The sequence below is a fragment of the Urocampus carinirostris genome, chromosome 2, assembly GCF_059441175.1.
Source record: "Urocampus carinirostris isolate Australia breed hairy pipefish chromosome 2, RoL_Ucar_1.0, whole genome shotgun sequence".
NCBI lineage: Eukaryota > Metazoa > Chordata > Actinopteri > Syngnathiformes > Syngnathidae > Urocampus > Urocampus carinirostris.
The window spans coordinates 44,250,436-44,277,397 of NC_142350.1; the positions used below are offsets into that span (position 1 = coordinate 44,250,436).

General features: G+C 42.1%; 2 protein-coding genes across 4 annotated transcripts; both read left to right on the forward strand.

Moving 5' to 3' along the window:
• Positions 1–538: 538 nt before the first annotated feature.
• nudt17 (nudix (nucleoside diphosphate linked moiety X)-type motif 17) lies at positions 539–8,843 on the forward strand. Of its 3 annotated transcripts, none has more exons than XM_088326657.1 (9): positions 539–589; positions 1,597–1,695; positions 1,754–1,858; positions 2,921–3,104; positions 3,170–3,195; positions 3,262–3,351; positions 4,596–4,694; positions 6,724–6,833; positions 8,591–8,843. In XM_088326657.1, exons 2-9 carry the CDS (start codon positions 1,621–1,623, stop codon positions 8,742–8,744), a joined length of 843 nt encoding a protein of 280 aa, XP_088182783.1. In that variant the 5' UTR covers positions 539–589; positions 1,597–1,620; the 3' UTR covers positions 8,745–8,843. The 3 variants fall into 3 exon arrangements, with proteins under 3 accessions (XP_088182783.1, XP_088182782.1, XP_088182784.1); XM_088326656.1 differs by lacking the exon at positions 539–589 and adding an exon at positions 594–675; XM_088326658.1 differs by lacking the exon at positions 539–589 and adding an exon at positions 693–908.
• A 1,801-nt stretch (positions 8,844–10,644) lies between these two features.
• On the forward strand, positions 10,645–26,627 carry mtx1a (metaxin 1a). Its single transcript, XM_088326666.1, has 8 exons — positions 10,645–10,752; positions 11,088–11,157; positions 11,235–11,314; positions 21,775–21,867; positions 21,936–22,118; positions 24,989–25,065; positions 25,136–25,281; positions 26,307–26,627. The coding sequence occupies exons 1-8, from the start codon at positions 10,645–10,647 to the stop codon at positions 26,522–26,524; spliced, it is 975 nt and encodes a 324-aa protein (XP_088182792.1). The 3' UTR covers positions 26,525–26,627.
• Positions 26,628–26,962: the final 335 nt, after the last annotated feature.

Here is a 26,962-nt window from a genome sequence, read left to right on the forward strand (position 1 = left end):
TTTGTAGCGTCATCAATTTAGTTAGCTTATTTTGAATTTTTCTTCTGGGGCTGAGGTTTTGCATCGATTGATAACCACTTATCCATTTTCTTGTTTTCTCCGTGCGTCTACTTTGGAAAACGAGATGCAAATGCACGACCTTCTAAACGCTCAGGAAATTCCGGAAGCACGAAGTTATTCGAAGCAGTCTTCTGATCGCTTGCCGAGTATGCAAATTGTCAAACGAACCGAAATTTCCAAACAGAACGAAGATTTCGAAATTGGAATAAAGCAAACGTTTGATGTGAAAAAAAATCTTTTGGTTTGATTTATTGTATTTTATTTTTTTAATGAAAAAGTTGTCGGCCACCCGGGCGGAGACGTTTTGTAAGTTGTACGCCCGACGTAAAAGAAGCACGCCCCGGGCAGACACTGATTTAATCGTGGAGTCAAACCCTAAATAAAGGAATACACAATAGTGGGATTAAAAACAAATGCAAAATATAACTGTGGAATCGGATGCATATGAAACAGTCGAATCTCTTATTTTGAAATTTTACACCGGAGGTAGAATAAAAATTTGATAGCATTTCTGGCTGCCGTCTCATAGGTGAGAAAACTCCATATTACCGTACTCATATGAACTTTCCCTCGAAATTAAACGTGGGCTGAAATTCTCAGCAAAATAAAATCCTGGTGGGTGAGCAACATGTCAAAAGTTAGATACTCGATTGTTTTTCTCTTTCGTTGGTATTAGCTCAATAACCAGCTAGCAAGACGATAACGTCAGTCCATTGCTAACTCCATCTGGGCTCTTAACCGACACAAGTTAACTATCAATGTGGCAACGCAAGATGGCTGCCCTACCGTCGCCATTGCTGTCCAAGCATTAGCAAAAATCCAACGACGGTTTTGACTTTGTCTAAAAGGTGAAATTTTAAAACATTGACCTTACACTGACCAACAATAGACTATGATTTTCAGGCGGGCAGCAACTATTTTTTTGCGACAATGGCTAGAAGATCGGATTTTGCGATTTCTGACGTCACTGTGAACTGTCAGTGAACATTGACGTTCTAACAAGAGAAAAGGGAAGAAAAACAATGATTTTCTAAATTGATTTCTTCTCTTTTCCCCCAATGTTATTTTTTTCACTAATTCTTCTCTCCCCTCCCTTTCTTTTTCTCTTTATTCTTTTTTACCATGGTGGTTGACACTCCTCATTTTACTCATGGAACTCAGGCAAACTGGAATTTGACAACAATAGCTCACAAACACTAATTTAAATGAAATAAATTGAAATGACTTATTTGATGATTTTTTAAATTATTTTTCTGCTTTTTCCCCCCATGACGTCTTTTGTAGGAAAATAACAAGAATTGTTCTTTGGTTGATAAATGACAGTTAGCAAAGTTGCTTTGGGAGTGACTTGGCCTGGCTTTGGCGCCACCAAGTGGATATATTTAAAACTTTAGGCCATTGCGCCTTATTTTTTTCTGGGCTTCTGTGTGTTGTCTCGCGCGCTGGATTCAATCTGCTTTGGGGCCTGTTCCAACTAAAATGTCAGATTTTTTTTAATTTAGAAATTAGAATTTCATTCAATCCACTACTTTTTAGTTTTTCTTCAGAGAAGCAGCGGCGATGGACGCCCTGCGGCGGGTTCTGGCGTGGACGTGCTTGGACGGGTCGGCACCGCAAATGGTTCCCTTCCTTCAGGTTCGTTTCCCCCGTAATGTTACATTCTGGCCTGCCTCACCTGCTTTCTGCGCCACAGAGCGTGATGGGCTGCTTGGGTTCCGGTGATCTTGTGAACGTCCGCTGGCGACTGGACCGAAACTGCCTGCTGCTCTATCCTGACCCCTGCGGGGTTCCCTTTCAGGTGTCTGTCAGGTGTCCATCATCGCATACCTGCCAACTTCAGCCAGTTACTCTAAAATAGGAAATACACTATTTAGACATCAATTTTAACCAATTTAGACACCAAACCCCTGAGAAATTTGCAAAAAGAAATGATCAGCAGTCCTTACTGAAGATTGGTATTTGGAAAGTGCCTCAACTTTGAGGGACTTATTCTTCTGCTATTGACAGACCATGCTCTCTGCTTCGGAGCCATCAATATCAATAAAATGAGTCCAAATTTGGCGCCTACCGATTAAAAAAAAAAATCTACCACTGTTTCAAATTCAAGCAACAACAAAAAATCTTGAATCAAGACAAGGCTCCTTTATTTTGAAGTATTTTTGCGTGAATAAACCGCTCCATTGATCGTATTAGAATTCCGTTTCAAACAAGCACATGTTGTTGTTGTTTTTAATATTCTGGAAACGGATTATGTTTCGCACGTAGAAATAGAGTGCTCAATAACATATACTGTTTTTTATTGTCAAAAGGTTGGCATGTATTAGCAATCTACGATGACATTGTTGTCTGCTACCGTTGACCAAGATGGATTTGAGCCGAAATGGGCAAAACGAAATAGTTGTAAATAAAAAAGAAAGAGTTTTGTTTTTTAATATTGAAAATGTTCCCGTACAAAGATTGGTTTATGGCATCGGCAATTTGAAATGATCAAAATATCAAGAAATACGGGGAAAACTTAAGTTGACAGGTAGGGGTTCACCTCCATTTTACAAGCATTTATTTGTTTTGTGCTTGGAAGTCAAATCACACTTACCTCATATAAAGAAATTCCGTTAACCTTCACAAAAACAAAGTGTTTCCATACAAAATATTGTGGGGAAGGAGAAGTTGTTTCTTCAAGCAAGTGAAATTTGGTCTTTTCATTTCAATAAATCTACTTACATTGGGGGTTTAGTGACAACAGGTCATTTTAACCAGGAAGTTACGGAGTGTATACAGAAAATGAGGACAAGAGGAGGGTTAAAACATTTGTTAGAATTTCCATTTAGAGTCCAATTTCAAAAGTTCTTCCATTTGTCAGCGTCCCAGCTTCTGTCCCTTCAAACACCTGTCAGCCACCGAGGCCGCCACCGTCCCATTGGTCACTCGGCAGAGGGGTGTGGATGTGGGGGTGGCCATCCTCCTGCAGTCAGCCAATCAGAGGGTGCTGTTGACGCGACGTACAAAAAGCCTCCGCATATTTCCCAACGTTTGGGTGCCGCCAGGTCCGATCTCCGTTGTTCAGTCGTGGACACGCACACTATTTTAACTCTTTGCTTCTGTCCCGCAGGTGGCCATCTTGAACCGGACGAGACGGTACGGTTGCCGCTCGTTTGCTAACGTCACAATTGCAACAGCATGTGTGCACATGTGGGCGTGTAGCTACTGGAGGCGGGATTACGGGAGCTGGAGGAGGAAACGGGATTGGCTGTAGGAGAGCAAGAAGTAACGAAAGTTTTGGGTGTGTGGGAGGTGAGTTTGACAACAAGTTCAGTGGTACCTCTTCATACGAGCTAAGTTAATTCCAAGATCATGCTCGTTGCTTGAAGTGCTCGCGTAGCAAGCAAATTTTCTCATCATGAACTCTTTAAAGACTAATTGGTCTGTTACCGTCCTTCCAAAATACCTAAATAGCTATAAAATACATATTTCTGATCACTAAAAACAAATTCAAATAGTAATTAAATATAAGAAAATACAGCAATTAGACAAATAAGATGATAGGTGTGTGCCTGGTGCAGAGGTGTGCTAAGAGTGACGGCGCACGACTTTTGATGATGCGTAAGCAGTCACTGTACACTTAAAATTAAAGTTACTGTAACTTTAAATCAACACCAATGTATTGAATTTTTTACAGAACCATCTTTTTTCCTGTTTCAGTTTTCATTCATCACTTTCTTTGCCCTTATAGTTTAACTTGCAATGCTATCACTTCCTACCGATCTTTTTAAAAAAAGAAAACGAAAGATCTGTCTCTACCTCCCCTAAAACGTAAATAAGATGATAATAACAAAATGTAAGTTTGTTATGTAGCCATATTTGTAATGAAATGCACGCCCAGTCCGAAGAACGTACGTAACTTATTAAAACGTCAAAAACCATGGAGGAGTAACAGAAATCGGACATACAAACAAATACGTTTTCCTTGTATTATATACGTTTTTTTAATCATTTAAGATTGTGTACACCGTACAACAGCTTTTATAAAGGTTTTTTTTTTGTAAAAGACTGATCTTGTGTTGTCCATTCACAAATTTTCTCGCTCACTAGTAGCTAGGTTACAAATATTGTTGCGGTATTCCGCCTTGCTGTTTGTATGTGCTAGGTTGTGTTTGAAAGGTTTATTATCACTTAAGGACGACGTGCAATCATTAATTACGGGAGCAATTGGCAGAGGTTGAAAGGTTTGAGAGACTGTAAACTTAACGTTACTGTGACTTCAAATTAACATTTTTGCCTGTAGTAGTTTGCACGTGCAAACTGGAACAGTTTGATGCTGGCAGTGAGCAGTGAAGAGCAGTGAGCAGTCATTGGTGGTAGCCTTCGAGACTGCTCATGAACTGGATTTTCCTTCGTATTGCGAGGTAGATTTTTGTTGCAAAAATAGTTCGTATAGCATAATCTTCGTGTTTATAGGTGCTCGTATAAAGAGGTACCCCTGTATTTCTGTCAAATGCAACTAACTGAGAGAGGTTTGTACGGACGGGTGGTGCTAGTCGGCGTACCCGCTGATGCTGAGCCGCGGCCTACCCCAGCGACATCACCTGGTGTTCTACGTGCTTCTGTGCTCGACCCTCACGCACTCGCAGCTCCAGGTGACTTCATTTTGCTACCTTTTTGCTAAGCAATTTTCAATATTCTTCTTCCGGGCCCGACGCAAACTACAGTATTTTCCGGACTATAAGGCGCACGTACAACCCTCAAATTGGCCAGAAATTTTAAAATGTGTTTTTTAACCTTCAAAATATGGTGGGATAAGATTTGAAATGCATACAGTATTTATATGTGTGCGTTACTACACGAATTTTAAAATATACTACCGTATCTGTGCAGTGATTGATCAACCAAAAGACATTACTGACTATAATTGCATTGTATGCAACAGACTTCGAACCTAGGTTGTGGTGGTGAGAGCGCCGACACTTACCCACCAGTGATAGTGATGACATATACAATATATCCTATTATCACAGAAACAAATGTTGGAGAAAGGAGAGAACAGACATTTTGTCTTAAAAGATAAATGAACACAAAGTCTGATAATCAGAGTTGTTTACCTCGTCATATATCCAACTCCTCTTTTCTTATTTTATGTATTTACTTAATCAGTCATTTTACGTTCCATATGTTCATGTTGATTTCAATGGAGACACTTTTTTCTACCTGTTCAGTGTAAGTCTTCTGTCCCCTGTCAGTTGCCTCTACCACCGTTGCATAGAAAATTTGAGTAGAAATATGTGAAAATAAACAAAAATACATACAAATGTATGCTATACCCATTAATAAAAATGGTGGTCTTTGCCGGAACAAAGTGGTACTACAAGCATTGAGGGCAACGTCAGTTGGCGTGACACAACATATCGATTATGAAAATCAATGATGAAATTAGTTACCAACGGTCTTAATAATCAATTTTAATTGATTTTATCGATTCAAACTAATCAGATACACAAAAGAGTGTGTCCCTTGTCGTGCTTATTTACGTATATCTATCTTTCAGGACGTCCATTCTGTTTTGTCCATTCTCTAACATTAGTTTCTGACACCGTGAGTAAAAATAGTGTAACAACGAGATGAAATCGAATGCCTTTTCGTGTGTCATCTGCATTAAACGTTGTCCACTGGTCAGGTTTCAACGTTCTCACTGCCACGACCCGGGTTCAATTCGTGTTTTATATGTTGTTTTGTAAATTTGGTCAGCGACAGTTTCCGACTGACCGCTTATTCCACGAGCATATACCATTACTTTATAACATGTGCAACAGTCATTGTCTAATAAAAACGGTAGCTTTCTCTCTATTTTTAATTCCATTAGCCTTATGGCACAGTGGGCCATATAAATGGAAACATATGACAAAAGGATATTTTTTGTATGTGTGTTGCGTGCAGGAGGGGCTGCGCTTTATAATCCGGTGCACATTATAGTGCGTAAAATAACGGGCACCCCTTCCTGTGGTGTGCCCTGGGCAAGTGCAGTCTGGCGGCACCCATCCCTCTCCAAGTCGGTATAGTTGGATGCATGGTTGTATCATTTAATCACTTAGGTCGTAGAGGCACCATTTCCTATTGGTGTGTCTTGGGTAAGTACAGTCTGGTGGCGGCCATTCCTTTCCAAGCCAACATATGTTTTCACCCGATCTCTAACCAAGGACTTTTCGCGTGTAAGGCTAATGTTTTAACCATTGCACTACTACTACAAAAATACTACAAAATACAACTACAGTAATACGACAAAAATACTACTACATAAATTATACAAAACATTATTACGAAAATACTACAAAAATACCTTGTTTTTGTCAAATTAAGTATTTCTCTCAATTTACGAAAAAAACAAGACCATAATGTAGTAAAACTTAGAAAAACGGTTTAAAATAGAGTAATGATTTTCAAAATACTTTTTCAAAAACAGTAAAAATGACAGGATTTCTGTCCGAGGCAGAAGTGAGGCCTAACGGTGCATGCACACAGGGCGGAGTCTTCAGAAGTCCTGACACAAAGATCTTTTTGTGTAGAACTCTCACATTTGTCACAATCTGTTCGAGTTCTTTTCAGCTTAGAACTGTTTTTTTTTTATCTGCATGCCTTACCCTTATAATAGATGCAATTGTGTGATGTCATCAGGAGTCTCTGCAGCCTTCTCCCGCCGAGGTCAGCGCCTGCCTTTGGGCTGATGTCCGTATGGTTGGCGCCATGTTGACCGGTGAGCCTGATGGACTTCCTGCATCCGTCAGGTACGGCATTCGCCAAGTGGGGCTCAAACCAAAAGTTAAAACGACATTGAAACGATTAGTCGAATCATTGGATTAATATTCATTTTTCTTAAATTTACTATGAAGTTGACTTAATTACTGTAAAATGCGGACTATAAAGCGCACCTGATTATAGGCCGCACCCAGTCAAATTTTAAAGGGAAAACCCAATTTGTACATACATAAACCGCACCTGATTATAGGCCGCATGCGCCCACATTGAAACATGAGATATTTACAAAGAAAGACGGCACACAGAAAGAGTTTTAATAGTACAAGGTACCAATCCTTTACCATTCCGACATCCCGCCGGTGGGCCACCGGACCTTTGATAAACAAATACGTGTCTGTACGATGTCACCAGTCACTAAAATACGTCATGCCACATATCGTTGAAAAGCTTAAACTCTTGAGATTCAAAATATACTCATCAGACAAACATCAGTCTGAAACAAGATACCCGAAAACTATAAAGCCGGCGAAACACGCCATTACGTCCCCTGACTATCTTCAACTTTTTTGTCTGCGAAAATGGCTTTGTTACATAAAGGACCGTCCATAGAATCCAACTATATAAACACAAATAAAATGGGAACAATGAAAAATACAAGTTTTGTTTAACATACCGTGGATTCAAACAAGAATGAAAAAAAAATGCCTTAACTAAAACCAATAAGGCACTGTGCTTTGTCAGTAGAGACTTGGAGAGTGACTTAATGCTCGTCACCGTAGTCTTTTGTTAGTGTCGCATAAAAAGGGTTGTTAGAATGTCATATTGTCAGATATGACGAAATTGTGAATGTGCTTAGTTGCTGTTGGGATTGTCGAGAAAAATTGTTCAAACCTCACATTGTTTATTTGCTGTTAATAGTGTCAATAAAACTGTTCAAACCCCCAAAAAACTAAAAATAAGAAAACGCCTGTTTCAACTTTAGTCCAAATGCCAACCCAGACCCCCAAAAGCTAAAAATGAACAGTTTATTTGAGCACCTCTAAGAAATGCACGTATTTGCATGGCATCATGAATGAGTTGGTTGGGGCTGCAATGATGACACAAGCCAGAAGATGGCGTCAACAAGTAGAAAAAATTTAAATTTTGTACAACATCTTTAACATTTGTCAACGGTTTGTTGTTTTTAACATTTAAACAACTGACATTTGTTCTTTGGACTACATGCATTTAATTTCGAACATGTTTGTCAGGCTGTCTGGCATACTGCTCAAGCTTTGTTTTATAGCAAAATATTTTTGTATACAATGTACAATGCATGTCATCAAAACTGTGTTGGCTTGAACTTGACTCAAATCTTACCAAGGCGAGTCAGACTGTTTCGTTCAACAATCCGACTGTTCTCTTGAAATGTTCATGCATAACTGAGGTACTGCCATGATACGCAAGGTCTGCTTTGCAAACTTTTCAAGTAGTGTTTTTATTGGCCGTGTCCAGGCTAAAATGCTCCCAAATTCATCAAGTTTTAGTACGCGTACTCAACGCCCTTGCTTCTGTATATTACCGTTCAAGACAAAGACTCTATCGTGTGTAAGCGATTTTCATCGGAGATTATACTCATGTAATATGCATCACTGTTGTAAAAACATGTCAGGGAACATTAATTGACTATGCAATTTATTGTCTACTATAGTTATTACTGATTTTTGTCGACAACGTGGACTTAACATTGCAACCATATTGCCAAGGCCTGCCTTCCAACTAGCACATGACCCTCGACTTCTACCAGTGTGTCGCAGGTGACTTCTGAGGGGAAACTAATGGACGCCGCCATCCCCGTCGACATTTTTGTGCGCCACGCGCCGACCAGCGGGGATGACGTGGAGCGAGTCAGCGCCGGGACCAAGTTTGCTCTTGACCTTTGGCTAAAGACATTCCAATGAAGTCAGGACATCATCCAAGATCTTTGACAAGACATGGCCACATGACATTAGTCTCAATCAAATTCCTCATTAAAGGAAAACAACTTTATCTTGATGGAATTCCATTCAATTGTCTTACGTCACTGGTTACGTTTTACTATGATGCAGACACAAAAAGAGCAAGGAAAACAACACGTACGGACGGACAAGCGACAAAGTTTGGATTTTTACTTTGTCATTTAATCGTTAAATACACTGAAATCATTTGCAGTATTTCTGAGGAGCTGGTCTGATAAAGGACACTGCGAATTCATTCAAATCACTAATTGCTGTCAAAAAGATGAAAAAAAATTGTATTGCATAGGGGTTGGGCAAACGTTTGAAGTCGTGGGCCGCATCGCATGAAAACATTCAGCGGATGGGCCAAGTCAGGAGAAAAAAAGTGATTGATTGGTTTTATGTTTTTATTAGCTCATACAGTATTTTGAATCCCCAAAAAACTCCCGGTTTTAAATAAGCACATGCGACATCGACATTATTGCAAAAGAAGTGAAAATACTGATGACACCAGAAAAGAAACAGTTGAAAGTGAAGTAGAGTAAAAAGTTCGAATCCAAACGGACAAGTGATCGTCTTTTTATAAAAGCATCACACTCAAAAATGGTCAATCGTTTTGTGAAAATTGTCGAGAGGATTTTGGAATAGTGTTTTGGTATGTCATTAAATACCATTAAAGATTTGTTTGTGTTTTTGCATTTGTTTGCTTTTAACCCTTGGACGCATAAGTGGGCTTAAATTTGACCTCATGGGTTGTTATTCTTCAAAATCATTATAAATAAAGGGGCTGTAATAAAGTGCTTTCAACATGACGCCTTTAATTTTTTCCACGCTAATTTTCAATCCCACTCATGGAAAAGTGTATGTACTGGTAGGTCATGCATCCAAGGGTAAATATTCCAAGGACCAATTGTGTTTCAGGCATAAATATATAGTGTGCGAGAACATCTGCTTTTTGAAGTGGAGTGTGTCATTAGAGGTTTCTTCAAAAAGTTGAAAGTAGATAATTTTGTCTTTTTAAATATGTGTTTACAATGCCCAAAAGAGCTCAAGGGCCCTTACAATTTATTTATGTCTATCCGCTTTTGTCTTGCTTTTAGCAAAGCTGCTTGTGGCGGAACACATTAGTTAGTTGGAATGGGGGTGGTGGGGAGTGCTGGAGAGTAAATGGTCTGCATTCATATAGAGCTTTTCAAGTCAATGAAGACCTCTCAAAGTGCTTTACAATGTGCTTCACACTTACCTTTTCACACACACCAATAGGGAGTCAGCCATGCAATGCGCCTACCTGCTTATTGGGGGCATGACATCATGTACGCCCCTGCGTTGTCTTGTTTTTTTTCTATATGTTTGTGTAGCATGAAATACAGTATTGAAAGTTTAAAAAGGCCTGTTTAAAGAACCAAACAACAACCCAAACCCACAAAAAGATCTTAAAGAAGACTTTGTTCAAGTGTAAGAAATAAGCTCAACAGAGGCTGCAACAATTACACAAGTCAGGGGGTGGTGGCAGTGAGTAAAAAAGTTCCAAATTCCGTACAGCTTTTTAATGTCAAAAGTTTAACATGTAATTCAATGGTAGCTGTTGAAAATACGAAATCGGTAATATTTTATAACACTTTTAGGCAACAAAATATAAGTGTTGAATAGAAAAATTTAATGTACGATAGAAAATAAAATTTCCGCTCTTTATCCCCACCTAAAAACAGTGGAACACCCACAAAAAAACACAATACATACAATTATAGAAATACACGGACTCACGTGTTTCGCGTTCTATTTGGACGTTGAAACAAAAAGACAAATAAACGAACATTTTCGGACGAATATTGGACTTTTACCTTGTCAGTCGCAAACCGAAAATATGCGACGTCATTTCCGGAATAAAAAGATGGCGGCGCCCGAGGAGCTGTTCGTATGGGAAGGAGACTGGGGGCTGCCGTCCGTCAACAGTGACTGTTTGGTTGTTCTGGTCGGTTTACCTTTTATTTTACGGGTTCAAGCTTAGTCGGGCAGTCATTTTCTGTTTCGGTGCCGGTGTTCAGTCTTAGAATGCCAGCCAGTCGCAACAACTCTCAACAGTCACTCCTGCTTGATATTGTTATTCTAGTGTAAATAATTTAAGAGTTTCTCTTTGACAGGCTTATTGTACAGCGGAAATTAAATGAAAGTAATAAACGTGTCTTAAAGTGGAAGTTCACGTTGTTGAGCGTGTTCAAATCCTTTCAGACTTCATTTCCCATAATCCACTTCTCACTAAGCTGCTGTTTAGTCTTTTTTTTCATTTTTGTTTATTTTCTATGTCAGGCATATGCGCAGTTTTCTGGCGCACCATTAAAAGTGCACAAGATGTGCAATCCGTGGCGCAGTCCCGGAGGTGAGATGCTTTGCAATTCGGGCGTCTGCCAGCAGGGGGCCCCACCTGGTGGTTATCGATTTTCTTTTTGGGTTTAGGGACCATCCCTGCGCTGAGGACCGCTGACAAGGAGTCGCTATGGCAACCAGCTGACATCATCCTTCATCTTCGGAAACAGGTAAGGGAACGTTCCTACTCACACGCGGAATTGCTCAAATTTGTTGGAAGGTCTCAAACTCAATTTATCTGGGGCTGCCGAAGCTAGGGTCTGGGTGAGGTTGGTCCAAATCGGGTTTTCTCCAAGATATTCAAATTAAAAAGATTCTACTCTTTCCAAACATTTTTTTTCCCAACACTACACAAGATCCAAAATAAAAAAACATTAGGAGTTCATATGAAAATAAATATAACAATCATTAACAAATAAATGCATAATCAGCTAGGGCTGCTTTTAAAGGGACAGTGTGTATTATTCATTGCCCAAAAATGCCATTCATTAAAAAATGAATATTGATTTGAATAATTAGCGAAAATACATGACCATCCATTGACGTGATTTTTAAAATTATTTGTAGGGCGAGAATTTTTTATTTTGCATATCATGAGCCTCACTAGAGGGAGATGACATATTGTCTGCCATCTTTCTGCTACAGGTAACAAAAATAAATAAAAACCTGGCAAAAGAAAAAGAAATCACTTTGAGTCTCTGTAGTTTTTATTCTTACTTGAGATTTTTAACACTCGTTTTGGTGCATAATAGACTACTGCAGCATCTCGTGGTCAAATAATACACAGTGTCTCTTTTTAATTTTACTATTGAGGTGGGGGCCTCAAGCCGTCATCCAAAGGGCCACAAATAGCTACCGGGCCAAAAAACGAAAAGGCAAGAAATTAGTGGAGAGAAGATCGGACTCATCACACGTTTTTATTCCATTTATGTAGTCATCAGATTTTATAAACAGCATTTTACGCCAACAGTCCTTTCAGATAAAAATAAGATTGGAATGGGAATATTGTCAGTACTGTAATCTCTCTGTACTTAGTGCTACACACTTAGTGGCTTCACTGTAATATATTGTGCAATCCATTATCCCTGATCGGACATTGCTGCAAGCAGGTTGCGACAGAGTGCATTTATGTCAGTCAGGGGTGGTTAAGGGATCCAACCAACCAGGGGCAATTTTAGGTCCAAAGCTTTAGGGTCGCTGAACACCCAAATATCAGTATCAATTCGTTAGTTATCAAGAGGTCGCGGGTTCGATACCCGGCTCTTCCGTTTTATACAGTGGAACCTCGGTTCTCGAACGCTTCTCAGTTCGCACAAATCGGTGCTCGACCAAAAATTTCGAGAAATTCTTGCTTCGCTTTTGGGTCAAAAAATCGGTCTTCGAACGCCGGTAATGTGTGAGTGCGTACGCTACAGTGCGATGCTGAGCGACGTACGGGTGTAGATGGCACCCACCCCTCGTGACCAACTTTTGTCACGTGTGTTACAATGTATGTGTTTCACCCGGTGCGGTTAGAAGGGGGCACCAACTGTCAATGTAAACACTGAAGTATGTCACTCAGCTTTACCGGAAACTTCAGTGTTTACATTGACAGTTGGTGCCCCCTTCTAACCGCACCGGGTGAAACACATACATTGTAACAACGTGCACACGTGCCTCTTTTTTTGCTTTTGATATCGAGGAACGGGGTAAGAAATCCTATTCATAATTATTTTCTTTATCCTTTTTTTATTTTTACACGTTCATGTTAGCGTAATCTTTCGTACGGAAGATTACGATAACGCGAATGTGCGATTAGCCTGGGTTAGCTTTATGATTCGAGGTAAACATTCAGGGTGTTTGAACTGAGCCCAAAATTCAGGGTGTTGGAACGGAGCCACCTTTCCAATGAAGCGCTTAGCCACTTGTGGTGCTAAATGACTTGTAAACGACCTGATTTTTTATTTTTACACGTTCACGTTAGCGTAATCTTTCGTACGGAAGATTACGCTAACGCGAACGTACGATTAGCATGTGTTAGCTTTATGATCACGTTGATCATTCATGCTAAACATTCAAGGTGTTGGAACGGATTAAAACAATTTTACATTATTTTTAATGGGAAAATTGATCTTCGGTGATCAACCAAATCGGTTCTCGACCAGGCTTCTGGAACGGATTATGGTCGAGAACCGAGGTTCCACTGTATGTCCAAGTGTCCTTGGGCAAGACACTAAATCCCTAATGCCCCCAATATGCAGGTAGTTACCTTACATGGCTGACACTGTTATTGATGTGTAAGTGTGTGTGAATGTGTAAGTGTGGAGCACATTGTAAAGCGCTTTGGGGGGTCTTCAGTGACTTGAAAAGCACTATGTAAATGCAGACCATTTGCATTTTTAATAGTAAATGGTTTAAAGATAATCCATCAAAATGTGATGACAATGTGGCCAGTGAATGGGTAGAAAATACATAATTATCAGACTACATCTTAAATTTTATACCAGCTCAGTAGCCTAGATGGTAAGGCGCCCGCTTTGAGACTGGGAGGTCGGTGGTTCGCGCCCCGGCCGAGTCATTCCTAAGACTTAAAAAGTGGTCGGCGGCGCCCTCTGTTGGCTGCGGCTGCATCGGCTCGCTACAACGGGTCAGGTGCAATCGACATTTCGTTCTGTGTGCATTGTTACACAGAATGACAATACAAGGAAATTATTATTATTATTCCAGATGGGATGTTTTTAACTTCAGCCACTGTTCATATTTTGCTTCTCCGTGAGTGTGTTACCTGTGTTCCAGGTTCCCCCTCTTCCCTTTCTACCCCTCTCTTACCTAGCGCTGACAACCGTATATAAATGAATAGGGGTGAGGTTTCATGTATTTATTTATAGTTTTCTGGTAAAAGACTCACCAAAACATGGTGCTTTTTTTTTTACAGACAAAGCTGCAAATTTCCATGGTGGTGGTGCGAAGATGACCACACCACATAGCTTACGCTTACACATCAATTAGTTGGGCTGATTATTGTTGCATTCGATTCAATGCAGCTAAAACGAGTGCCCCGACGGATCACCACCTTATCGTGGTGGGGCACTTTGTGCGTCTCAATGACCCCTAGAGCTATGTCGGCGGGAGTCTCGTACTCCTGGCAGGGTTACCCAAGCCGAACAGGTCGAAGGGTAGAGTCCAGACTAAGAGTGATCCCAAAAGCTGGTGGCGGCACGCTTTGAGGCGGTTTCCCACAGACCTGGATTCCGGCAGCCGCCTGCAGTTGTGGGAAGATGCCGGTCGTCTAGGGTCTCCCTTGCCACTGGATCCATCTTCTCTACAATCAAGATAGTGGCGTTGGGGAAAGCGCACCCCTTACGCCACTTTAAAAACCATCATTGCGCAGGTATCTTCTTTTACCTGAGTCCCCGACCACAAAAGTCTGGCGGCGATGGAGTAACCAGTGACGGGAGCAGGTTTGAATGAGCTGGAAGCTCTTAGCTGGACCTCTGCACGTCAGCGGCACAGGGCAAGGGTCGTTAGCAGCTGGGATTGAGTGGCAGCTGTTTCCGGCAGACCCCTGTGCGTCTGAGCAGCACTATTTAGTGGCCGCACTGCTCACCCCAATTGGGGAAAGGCCTAGAAAAGGTGGCCTAAAGATTGCCCACTCAGCACAGTACCCGGACAGGAAACCGCGCCTGTCGGGACATTCCACTATGCGGTCGAAAAACAATAGCATTTAGAATTGCAGCATGGAACATAAGGACACTCCTGGATACCAGTCTGGACAGACCACAGCGCAGAACAGCACTCATTGCCAACGAGCTGAAGCGATATAATGTGGATGTGGCAGCGCTCAGCGAGACCAGACTCCTTGAGGAAGGCTCACTCAATGAAGAGGGGGAGGGTTATACATTCTTTTGGAAGGGATACCCCATGGGCGGACACCATCTTCACGGAGTTGGTTTTGCAATTAAGAACACTCTACTGCTGAAGCTCACAGAGTCACCAGTGGGTGTCAGTGAAAGACTAATGACTCTTCGCATCCCACTTGCAAAATGCAGACATGTCACATTAGTTAGTGCCTATGCACCAACACTGCCATCGAATGATGAAGAGAAGGATCGCTTCTACCAGGCACTCGATGACATCCTCAGTCACATCCCGAGGAATGACAAAATCATGCTGCTTGGTGATTTCAATGCAAGAGTCGGAAAGAACTTGCAAAACTGGGATGGTGTGATTGGTGCCCATGGCATTGGAAAAGTTAATTCCAATGGCATGAGACTTCTTAGTCTGTGCGCGGAACATAACCTTACCATCACAAACACCATCTTCCAACAAAAGAATAAATATAAGGCATCCTGGATGCATCCCAGGTCCAAACACTGGCATCTGATTGACTACGCGATCGTGAGGAGGGCTGACCTGAAGGACGTGCTCATTACAAGAGCTATGCGTGGGGCAGACTGTTGGACCGACCACCGCATGATTCTGACAAAGGTCAGAATGCATGTCCGGCCCCTAGCACGTCATGGTGGTTCAAAGAGGAAGACACTCAACTGTGCCAAACTCTCCAGTAGCGACACCCTTGACAACTTCCGTTGCTCTCTAGCTGAGAGGCTGGCAAACATTGAGCAGCTGGTCATGTCAGAGGCTGGGATGGATGAGAAGTGGACCTATATATCTACCACCCTCTTTGACACTGCAGCCCAAACCGTTGGTTTTAAAACTAAAAAACACCAGGACTGGTTTGACCAGAATGCCGGAGAGATCTCAACCCTCCTGGACAGAATGCACAAGGCACACAGAGCCACCCTGAACAACCCACAATCTCAATTCCATAAAAAGCTATGGCAAGTCCTTCGTTCCGAGGCCCAGAGAACTCTCAGAAAACTGCAAAATGAGTGGTGGATCTCAAAAGCCAATGAAATCCAGTCTCACGCTGATAGAAGCGATATGCACAGTTTCTATGATGCAGTAAAAACCATCTATGGCCCCAGACACTGCTCACTGGCACCTGTTAGATCTGCTGATGGAACATCTCTAATCAAGGATCAGGCTATGATAGTGGAGCGGTGGGCTGAGCATTTCAACACCCTGCTCAACCAGCCCACCCCAGTGGACCCAACTGTCCTTTCAGAGCTCCCTGAACATCCTACATTGCCAGACCTCGACCTCCCGCCAACTTTCAATGAAATCCTGCATGCAGTCAAAACCCTGAAAAACAATAAATCCCCTGGACCTGACAACATCCCAGCTGAACTTCTCAAGGTAGGAGGCTACCTCTGTACACGGACACTGTTTCAATATATTTCAGAGGTGTGGAGACGAGAGTGTGTCCCGCAACTGTGGAAAGATGCGAACATTGTGACCATCTTTAAGAATAAAGGAGATAAATCCATCTGCTCCAACAGTAGGGGTATCTCTTTGTTGGCCACTGCTGGAAAGGTCCTTGCCAAGGTCATGCTCCGCAGACTCATCTCCAAAATATCGGAACGCGTCATCCCAGAGTCACAGTGTGGTTTTCGAAAGGACAGGGGAACAGTCGACATGATCTTTGTGACACGTCAGCTCCAAGAGAAATGCCGGGAGCAGCACAAGGACTTGTTCATCGCCTTTGTCGATCTTTCAAAGGCATTTGACACAGTGAACAGGGACCTACTGTGGCAAGTCCTGAAGAGATTTGGGTGTCCACCCAAGTTTCTCACCATTCTTGCACAGTTCCATTCAGGGATGACGGCCAGAGTGGTAGTTGGAAGACACAGCTCAGAGCCCTTTGGCGTCGAAACTGGAGTGAGGCAAGGCTGTGTGCTGGCTCCAGTTCTCTTCAACATCTTCCTCGTCTGTGTTACAACACTGCTACGTAGAAGGATGGAGGAGCAGGCTGGAGTTACCATCAACTTCAGGGCTGATGGTAACCTGTTTAACATCAGGAGGCTACAGGCAACTACCAAACTGACTTCAGAGACCATCATTGAGCTACAGTATGCTGATGACTGTGCCCTGGTTGCCCATACACCAGAGGCTCTGCAAAACATTCTCTCGGCAGCTGTAACTGCATACACCAGAATGGGACTGACGATCAACACCCAGAAGACAGAGGTACTCTGTCAGTCCAGTGCTGACCTCTTACCAAACCCAATAACCCTCACAGCAGCAGGGCAACACCTGCTCATGGTGCCCACCTTCAAATATCTGGGGAGCATAGTGTCTGAAACCTGCTCATTGGATGATGAGATCCAGAGCCGCCTCAAGCAAGCATCAGCATCTTTCGGTCGACTAAGGATAAGGGTCTTTCAAAACAACAACCTTAGACTCCACACCAAAATGCTGGTCTACAGAGCTGTATGTATCACGACATTACTGTATGGATGTGAGGCATGGACTATCTACAGCCGCCATCTGAAGAGCCTCGAGACCTTCCATGTAAGATGTCTTCAGAAGATCCTTGGCATCACATGGAGGGACAGAGTGCCGCACACAGAGGTGTTGGAGAGGGCAGGCAGCTGCAGCATGGAATCCATTATGGCCCAACGCCAACTTAGGTGGCTGGGGCATGTTGTTCGAATGCCCAGCCACAGACTGCCACGCCGTATCCTCTATGGTCAGTTACATCTAGGCCAACGCAGTGCTGGTGGGCAGAAGAAGCGGTTCAAAGACCAAATGAAGAACATCCTGAAGAGATGTCGGATAAACCCCTCCTCACTGGAGGAACTTGCTTCCTGCCGAGACCTCTGGCGCTCCCACTGCTCACATGGAGTGGATTACATGGAGGAACAGCGCATGCAACACCGTGCAGCAAAGCGTGCAAAGAGACATGCTCGCCAGGCCACCCCTGCTCCCCCCAGCACCCCCTTCACATGCTCTGTCTGTAACCGCATCTGTGGATCCAGGATCGGACTCTTCAAACATCAGCAGACTCACAATTAAAAGAAGATGGTCATCATCGTATCGATGGACAACCCCAAGCATGGGATTGGGTGTTAAAATAGTTGTTAAACACAACCAATGTTTAACATACTCTCACTGTAATACATTGGCGCCTCCACATAATCTGCCGCTATACAGCAGGTGACACTAGCGGGAGGAAAAGGAGCTGCTAGGAATCAAATGGACTGAACCATTTCAAGGCAGTGGAGTGTTACTGACGCTGCCTGGTGCTCATTTTTGTTCTTTTTTCCCTTTTTGAATGTAGTGTTTTTCATCATATTTAAGCCTATCTTGTCCTTTATTAAGGAGAAGAGAGTTTTAAAAAAAGCTATATTTTGGGGGGGCGCTTGGGTGGAATTTGAGGTGTTTTGAGCACTCCCCAAAACGGACTGAGAAAACAAATTTGCATGGCCCTTTTCCTGTTTTTTATCTGCTTAAAATGAACTGTACTGTTTTGGCAATGACCCATTATCCCTACTTGACTATTGCTGAGACTTGGGACTGAGAGAGCACACTTCTCATGCTTGGCAGTTTTTTTTTCCTGTTATTTCTGCCTAAAATGATCAGCACTGTGTTGGCCGTGCTCCGTTTTCCCCAGTCGACTATTGCTGAGAGTTGGGGCTGAGAAAGCAAGTTTGCGTGGCCCTTTTTCCCAATCTTTTTGCTCAAAATGAACTCTAATGATTTGGCAGTGACCCATTGTCCTTGGTTGACTATTGCTGAGACCTGGGGCTGAGAGAGCAAACTTTTCATGTGTGACAGCTCTTTTTTTCCCACTGTTATTTCTGCCTACAATGATCAGCACTGTGTTGGCTGTGATCCGTTATCCCCAGTCGACTTTTGCTGAGAGCTGGGGTCGAGTGAGCAAATTTTGTGTTTTGACAGTTATCGTATTTTCCGCACTTTAAGGCGCACCTAAAGTCTTTATTTTTATCAAAAGCTGACCATGCGCCTTATAATACAGTGCGCCTTATATATGGATCAATATTAAGTCACAAGGTCTCGCAACAAAGGCAAGCAGCCGCCGACTAGATTTTTCCTCGTAGGCGATGTGGTCCGCGGTGTATTCTGGGATACATATGCCGGCGTTTCATTTTCCAGCCAATGTGTCAATCATCATTTGAATCGATCACTATTGGCTAAACTTATTCGTAGGTAAAGGGGGCGGATCCTTTTTATAATTTACAGGCTCGCATAGGCTTAAGGGGCCAAACAAAGCCTACAATTGGCCGTAAAAGATGAATGTGAATAGCAAGTTTGCTTGATAGAGAAAACATGTTTTATTATTCTGTATTTGTAAATATTTTACTCTCCTGGATTTACTTCACTCACGGATATAAGAGGACCATGGTTGCACATTATTATTGAACGCAACGACTTCGGTGAGCTACTCCGGCTATATATTTTCCCAGTATCTTGTTTCAGACTGATCTCGATGTTTCTGTGATGAGTCTATTTTTAAATTAAACTCAATTCCAAGTGTTTATTGTTATATGCACAGTAAAGTTGCGAGCAAAAAAGAAAATAGAAACCAAGGAATGTTTGGCATTTCTTGAATCCCAAGACTTTAAACTTCCGAATTATATTTGGAACGATGCATTTGAGTGACATCGTACGGACACAGCATCCACACGTGTCTACGACACGTATTTGCTTCTTTGCAAGCTTTCGGAATGTTAAGGGGGGTAATAAGTTTGACTGAACTATCTGACTGTTTTGTCGACGTTCCCATTGTAGCGCCTTATAATCCGGTGGACCAAAAACTATTTTTTGGGGGTGCGGCCTATAACCCGGTGCGCCTTATAGTGCGGAAAATACGGTAATATATTTTCGGGGTTATTTTCTAAAACAAGACTGAACTTTTTTTTAAAGAAAGATGGGGTTTTTTTAGCACTAGGACGCGCATAATTTCCTCTGCCTTTTATCCTTATTGTCCATCCATCCATTATCTGCACCGCTTATCATCGGTAGGATCGAGGGGGTGCTGGAGCCCATCTCAGCTATCTCCAGGCAGTGGGCAGGGGACACCCTGAACTGGTTGGCAGCCAGTCACAGGGCACACAAAGACAGACAACTCACTCGCTCATTCACAGCTATGGACAATTTGGACAAACCAAATAACCTGACATTCATGTTTTTGGAATGTGGGAGGAAACCGGAGTGCCCGGAGAAAACCCACGCAAGCACGGCGAGAACATGCAAACTTGGCACCGGAGGATTCGATCCCATGACCTCAGAACTGTGCCGCGGACGCGCTAACCACTCGGGCGCCGTGCCGCCCATCCTTTTAGTCTTTTATTTAATTTTTTATTTTTTTATTTAAAGTCTTTATTTATTACATGTTTACCCGGGATTTCCATATCTAATCTTGTTGCATACAATGGTTACTACGTCAATGACAATGAATACAATTACATTCTAACTAATACATAGTATCCCTATAAATACCTAGCACAAGGAGAAAATGTGCACAAAAGGGGTCCGGGTTTTAGTTAAAGATTTCAGATTCTTTCACGAAGAAGCCAGCTTTACTTTTGTCAGCTTATTTTTCTCCAGACGTTTTTTTCCTTTCTTTTCACCTTCCACATCTCGGAGGAGTTTAAGCGAGATTTTCCTGTCTGGAGTGAGTGTGCTCTTTTACTTTTTCCGACCCACATTTTCCTCATCAGAAACCGGCCCCACCCTCCCTTCTCCCTGCAGCTGGAAGACATTAGCTCAGAACGTGCACATGTGAATATATTCATCTGTTCCACAATATCGCGACTCAGGTGACTCAGATAGTGATTTAATGGCTCGACGAAGTCTCTCTTGGAGGTGAATAACAGGAGCCGGCTCCCCTACGATCAAGAGTTGGCTCCCTTTGAGATGTTTTTTTTCTCTTGCGATTGGCCAAATGCGTCTTTCCTGTGGTTGTTGACTTAAATTTGTTGACTAGTGACTACTCTATTTATTTTTGTCAAATGCACAAGTTTCATACATTATGAGTTATTTCCCTCGTTGTGCTTTTTTGTGTTTATATCTTTTAGGACAAATTTGTTTTCTCGATTCTTTAATATTTGTCTCTGGTACCATGAATTTAGGCTCAATGTTTTTTATCTGTTAATTTCAGCATGATCGGCAATTAGATACTCGATATATGTAATGACATAACACATAAATGCTTAACTCGCTTTTTAGTGAGGGCGGGATGGGTAAAGAAATGAAGAGGCGTAACGCAGGAGCATTTGAGAATTTTTTATTCATTTTTAACGTCCACGCAAGTGATTTGAATATATTTTACTAAAAGTACACCGTAGTTGTCTTGTCCGTCTGGATGTGTGGTTGCATTCAATTATTTACAACTGAAGTCAGCGATATTTTCGACTAATCAATTATTCTGCAAATTTGGCAATATTACAGTTACACCTCGTATATAACATGCACCCAAACCTTGAGTTTTGTTGTAGCCTGAAAAAAATGTGCTTTATACACTAACAAATAAATTATTTCATGTTGTACATATTGTTACATTATTATTGGAAATATCCAATATTTTAAGGCTGGAAAAACAATCCAAAGAGCAGTTTGGGATCCAAAGGAGACGGCTCTTTTTAGTGATCTGAGCCAAAAGAGGCGGTTCTCGAAAAAGCTGAAATTCCCATCGCAAGACTCAAAAAGGTGTTGTTGTTATGGGTGTTGTTATGACAACCAGCTTCCCATTCAAATTCTATTTTTTTTTGTTTATTTTTCTCAGAAATACAATGCCGACTTCGACCTGTCGGCCAAGGAGGCGGCGGACGGGCTGGCCTTTGTGTCTCTGGTCCAGCAGAAGTTGGCACCGGCCGTGGTGCGTTCGAGCGCGGCATTTTTTTTGTGTATGTGTAAAATTATAAGCGTTTTGTGGGTTTTTTGCAGATGTATGCGTTGTGGCTGGACTCCAAGAACTTTGTGGAGGTGACTCGGCGCTGGTACGCCGAGCGCATGTGCTTCCCGCTGGGTTTGTTCCTGCCGGGACGCATGCAGCGCCACCAACTGGACAGACTGCGCCTGCTGCGTGGCGATGCCTACTTGGAGCCTAGCGAGCAGCTGGAGAAGGAGGTGAGGCTTCCTCGGCTATTTTGGCGACTAGAGACCACCACTCTTCTTTAGCTTTGGTTTTGACAATTTTGGATCCCCCCAAGCTAGATTAATAACGGAACTATCAAAACGGTGATGTGTTTTCAGTTGGTCCTTTTAGAGCAGACGCATGTCTTAGGTCTCCCCCAATACACATAGCAACTTCGGTTATAGGCGTTTACTTTGGATTGTGGGAAAGTGTCAATTTAATGAGACGTGGCTTTTTTTCGACTTGGACTTAAATTTGATTTAAAGAGTCATGAAAAAGTCTCAGAAAGTCTTGAATTTTATCTGCCTTAAGCTGTAGGAACTCTGTTAGGATCCTGCTGATCTAAGAGTTCGTACGGGTGCTTTGAATCATTGAAAATGCATGAATTTAATGTTCTGTTTTCAATGATTGTAAAGAGCTCGAATATTGGGTGAAATACTTGTAAATGCTTGAAATCGTTACAATGTATCTCAACAAGTTGTCTTAAAAATGACTCCGACACTGCTCTCTGGTTGCTTTGCGTTGCCATGTAATTTCTTCTTCCCTTATGACTAACGGCAGCTGGAAACTGTTTGTATGGCATTATCCTATGAAGCCTCATCGCTCCAAGAGGACAGGTGCATGCTACACCTAAACAGGGCACTATGAAATGCATATTAGGGAGCCGTATCAATTATGGACATTTATCATGAGCCATGCAAAATATGGAGGTAGCATTGCCCAGTGGTTAATTGTAACTGAAAATTTAAGCTACATATTACCGTCATTTTACCCAACATGGATATGGGGAGGATTTGTCTCAGAAATGTGTACACGCGTATTGTTCGGATCCATTTTTGCACATTACTCATGATCTAAAAATCATATCCTGGTAAATGCACACACAAGATTAAAAAAAAAAATCACGTACGTGAGTGATAAATATATTTGTGGCTTTGCAAAATACATAATTCACACCTTTTTTCTGTTCAGCACTTTTTCTATTTCATTCATTTTTCAGTTTGATCTTCCTGTCCTTTTCAAATTTTTTTCTTTTCTGTTTAGCACAGCGTTTTCTGTTGTGTCATCGATATGACACTGAGCTAAACCATCAAAGAAGGATCATGACCACAGTGTACGTGTAACTGTAGCTTTAATTCATTCTCCTAATGGTGAAAACTGCAAAAAGTAGATTACAATGCATTGAGACCATGTTCTAATGAGTTCAGAGTACATAAGTACATAAATCTTACGTCTATCTAATCTATAAGAAGATATCGTTGTTTATCCGTCACAGTAATACTTTTAGAAATCTAAGCCGTTGTCTTTTTAATCCTTCAACATGGATGGAGTCAGATTTTAAAATTCACTTGTCCTGTCAGTCAGTGCGTGACTACTAGAACAACTAGATCAAAGAGCAGGAAGTGACAGGAAAAACCTGTAGGTTGTATTACCCTGAAGTAGCATTGTTTCGCTTTTTTTAACGCAAAGCTTCTATAAATACCTAACATCTCTGTAGAACTCTTCCTAATGAAGTTACATCCATCTTTAGGCTTGTATTACATTCTAAACACAGTAACTTACTTATGAAACCAGTTGTCGTCAGGACATCGAATTTTTAGATTTAGCACCACATCTTTTTCAGTTTTTTTTTTTGTCGTTTTCCCTTTTTTGTGTTTAGCACAACTATCTGTTCCTGTTTTTATCTCTGTTTCCTGTTTTTTCTGTCCTTCTCTAGTGTTTTTTTTGTCATGCACAGCTTCTTTTCAGTTTTTTTATGTTTCGTTATACTTGTTTTTCATTATATTCCAGTTTCTGTCCTTTCCCATTTTTTTTCTGTTTAGCACCACATATGTTTCGGTTTTCCATTATATTTTATTTTTATTTTTTGATTTTTTTTTTCTCTTAATCACATTTTTTCTGTCATTTTTTTGTATTTTCTCTCAATCACCACTTCTTTTTGGGTTTTTTTCTGCTTAGCGCCACTTACTGTCTGCTTTGACAACACAATCGAACTGGACTGTCGGTAGCCATCTTACGTTGCTGCTTTTTCTTTGGGCGCAACCCCTCTCTCCCCTCCCCTCAAAAAGCCGAAGTGAAGCATGTTAGGTCCACCTGATGGCAAGTGTTCCGTTTGCCAGCGAATTATTTCCTTTCTCCACCATGTGTTCACTAGCTATGACTGATGTATTCAGTCATCAAATATACAAGAAGCATGTCCATGTACAGTATATGACCTGGAAAATAGTAGTGAGCAAATCAAGACTGGAAATAATGAGTGGAAATGTAAAGCTCTGCTCAAAACCTGGCGCCAACCACGTGCACTGGCAATCGGCATATTGCTTCTGGAGTCAGTTGTGCACAGAAAAACGTTGTGGTGCCACTGGCGTCGACTATCAAACATGTGTAGTCATTTTGGAGCTCGGTTGCCAAAACTAAATATGTGGCGTCATGAATTAAGTGATTCATGGAAGATAAACACTTTGTTTTTATTAAGCAGCTCAAAGAGTAACCAATATCGTAACACTAAACAGGATTTCAACCGCATGTTGTAAAAGTTGTCGTCACTGCCATAAACGAGCAGTGGCACTAAATGTGACCGCACATTCTATTGGAGTTAACTATATTAACATTCTAATCAGACCACATGTGCTTGTCTTCGTAATCGCTAATTTGAACTGTTAAATGATCTGAAAAAATATGACGGAAACCAGAGCTGCAAACGGCTCCCGGTGTGCAGGGGCACGGAACCCTTGGCGTTCTGCAGCCAAAGGTGTCAACGCCAGATACCCCTGGCAGTTGGCGCCAATTGTGCGGCGGGCTTAAGATAGCCCCATCAGCCACTGCTGGTTGACAATGACAAAGGCGCTTGTTTGTGTTCTAGCTGTACCGCGAGGCCACCGACTGCATGGACCTGCTGGCGCAACGGTTGGGCACACACAAGTTCTTCTTCGGAGACGCGTGAGTGAGCCATCGGTGCGAAAACGCAAATTGGACAACGAGGGCTGACGCTCGCCGGCTCCCCCTCCAGGCCTTCGTCTCTGGACGCTTTTGTCTTCGGCTGGCTGGCTCCTGTCCTTCGCTGTGATCTTCCTGGCTCCAAACTTCAGCAACACCTCAAATCGCTGGACAACCTGCACGCCTTCTGCGACAATATCTTGCTGCTTTACTTCCCACGTTAGTAAGGGTGGGCCCTACTGGGAATGTTGGTAGCGATCCAATCCAAGTAAATGCAGTGTAGTATCCATCGATACCCGTCCAATAGCTGTACCTTATGGTGATTAAATAACAGAACCCATCCCCCTTAAGTTTAGAATTATGATGGATTTTAAGAACTAAAAATGTTATGTTTGAACTAGAGTGAAAACTTTAAAAGCGGGATGCGTCGTTTGAGGTGTCCTTAAAAAAAATTCAAAGTTAGATATTTTCGATATTAAGTATGTGTTAACAATGCTGAATTTAAGGAGCCCTCATGCTTTATTTTCCACAGCGCCTATCCGCATTTCTTACTTTTAGCCAAGCTGTTCGGGGTGGAACATATTAGGTAGTAGGAATGGGGGGGTGGAGAAATGTTAAAGGGGTGATGTCATTCTCTTCCTTGCAGATTTTTTTGGGTTTGTATCTGTCAGTGCAGCATACAAATCGTTATGGTAAGAAAAGGCCTGCTTCTAGTAAAGTCCAAAAACCAACCCACACCCCAAAAAATGAGTTTATTTGAGCGCTTTGAGTACTTATAGCATACGAATAACCTAATCTTATATGTAATAACTTGTGAAGCCCTTAGAGACTAATTGTGATTAAGGGCTATACAAATAAAAATGACTTGACTTGACTTGACTACTTGCACGTGCATCATTAACAACCTGCACTCACTATTTTAAGCCAGGGGATGGCGACAGAGTAACAAAATAGAAATCCCGCACAGCTCCTTTAACTTTTATTAAAAAAATTACAAAGCAAACTTTAACAGTGTAAATGTATCAAATATGCAAATGCTGTATACGAATTTCAACAAGTGACTTAAAATACCTTCCATTGTGCAATAGTTTGTAAAGTGTAAAACAATTGGATCGAATTTAAGTCATTTTGCCAGTTAAAATGGAAAAGACAATAATATCGATCCATTCCGAGTACTCGCTCAGTATCGATAATCTCAACACGTGTATCGATCTCCCTATTGTTACTTTTGTGTGCATCCGCAGAAAACTCCGCCCCCCGGCGGGTGCGTCCGACCGAAAGCAGAGACTCCGATGACGTCCCAAACCGGCGTGCTAAGCAGTTCCTGTCGGCGTTGGCGGCGCTGGGTGCCATGCTGTCCTATGCCTTGCTCACGGGCATGGTGTCCGTCCGGCATGGACACACGGGGGCGCTGGAGGGTCGCTCGCACAGCCACACGGACGAAGAAGACGACGACGAATGACTGCGGACACTGGTTACGAACCGGCCTCTTCCTGGGTGTGTCCGGCGCCTTTTCAGGCGTTCCACGCGTGTTTTTTTCCGTCACAATAAAGTGGATAAGTGTATATGCCGCCCCTCATTCTTCTCGGTCTGTGCTCCAGCTGCGTGGATGAGGCCGAAGCTCAGGAATGCGGCCCCGTAACCATGGCAACAGACAGCACCAAACATTCGGGCGGCACCGCCCTGCTTGAAAACCCAACCACGTGAATCCGTTATACACTACCGTTCAAAGTTTTGGGGTCGCCCAGACAATTTCCATGAAAAAGTCACACTTTTAAACTAACAAATTTTGTGTATTCCAATGTCTGTGTTCATTTGCCTATTTGATTTTCTTCCGTGAGTTGGCCAGTCTCAGATATGGCATTTTCTTAGTCACTCTGCTTTAAAGGCCAGCGTCTCA

Excerpts from the sequence above, each read along its gene's own strand:
- nudt17 (XM_088326657.1), top strand. The coding sequence starts at position 1,621 with ATGGACGCCCTGCGGCGGGTTCTGGCGTGGACGTGCTTGGACGGGTCG. Across the intron at positions 1,859-2,920 it reads CCTGCGGGGTTCCCTTTCAG|CGTCCCAGCTTCTGTCCCTT; the intron begins GTGTCTGTCAGG and ends TCCATTTGTCAG. Across the intron at positions 3,352-4,595 it reads AAGTTTTGGGTGTGTGGGAG|TCGGCGTACCCGCTGATGCT; the intron begins GTGAGTTTGACA and ends GGGTGGTGCTAG.
- mtx1a (XM_088326666.1), top strand. The coding sequence starts at position 10,645 with ATGCGACGTCATTTCCGGAATAAAAAGATGGCGGCGCCCGAGGAGCTG. Across the intron at positions 22,119-24,988 it reads GCGAGCAGCTGGAGAAGGAG|CTGTACCGCGAGGCCACCGA; the intron begins GTGAGGCTTCCT and ends TTTGTGTTCTAG. Across the intron at positions 25,282-26,306 it reads CTTGCTGCTTTACTTCCCAC|AAAACTCCGCCCCCCGGCGG; the intron begins GTTAGTAAGGGT and ends GTGCATCCGCAG.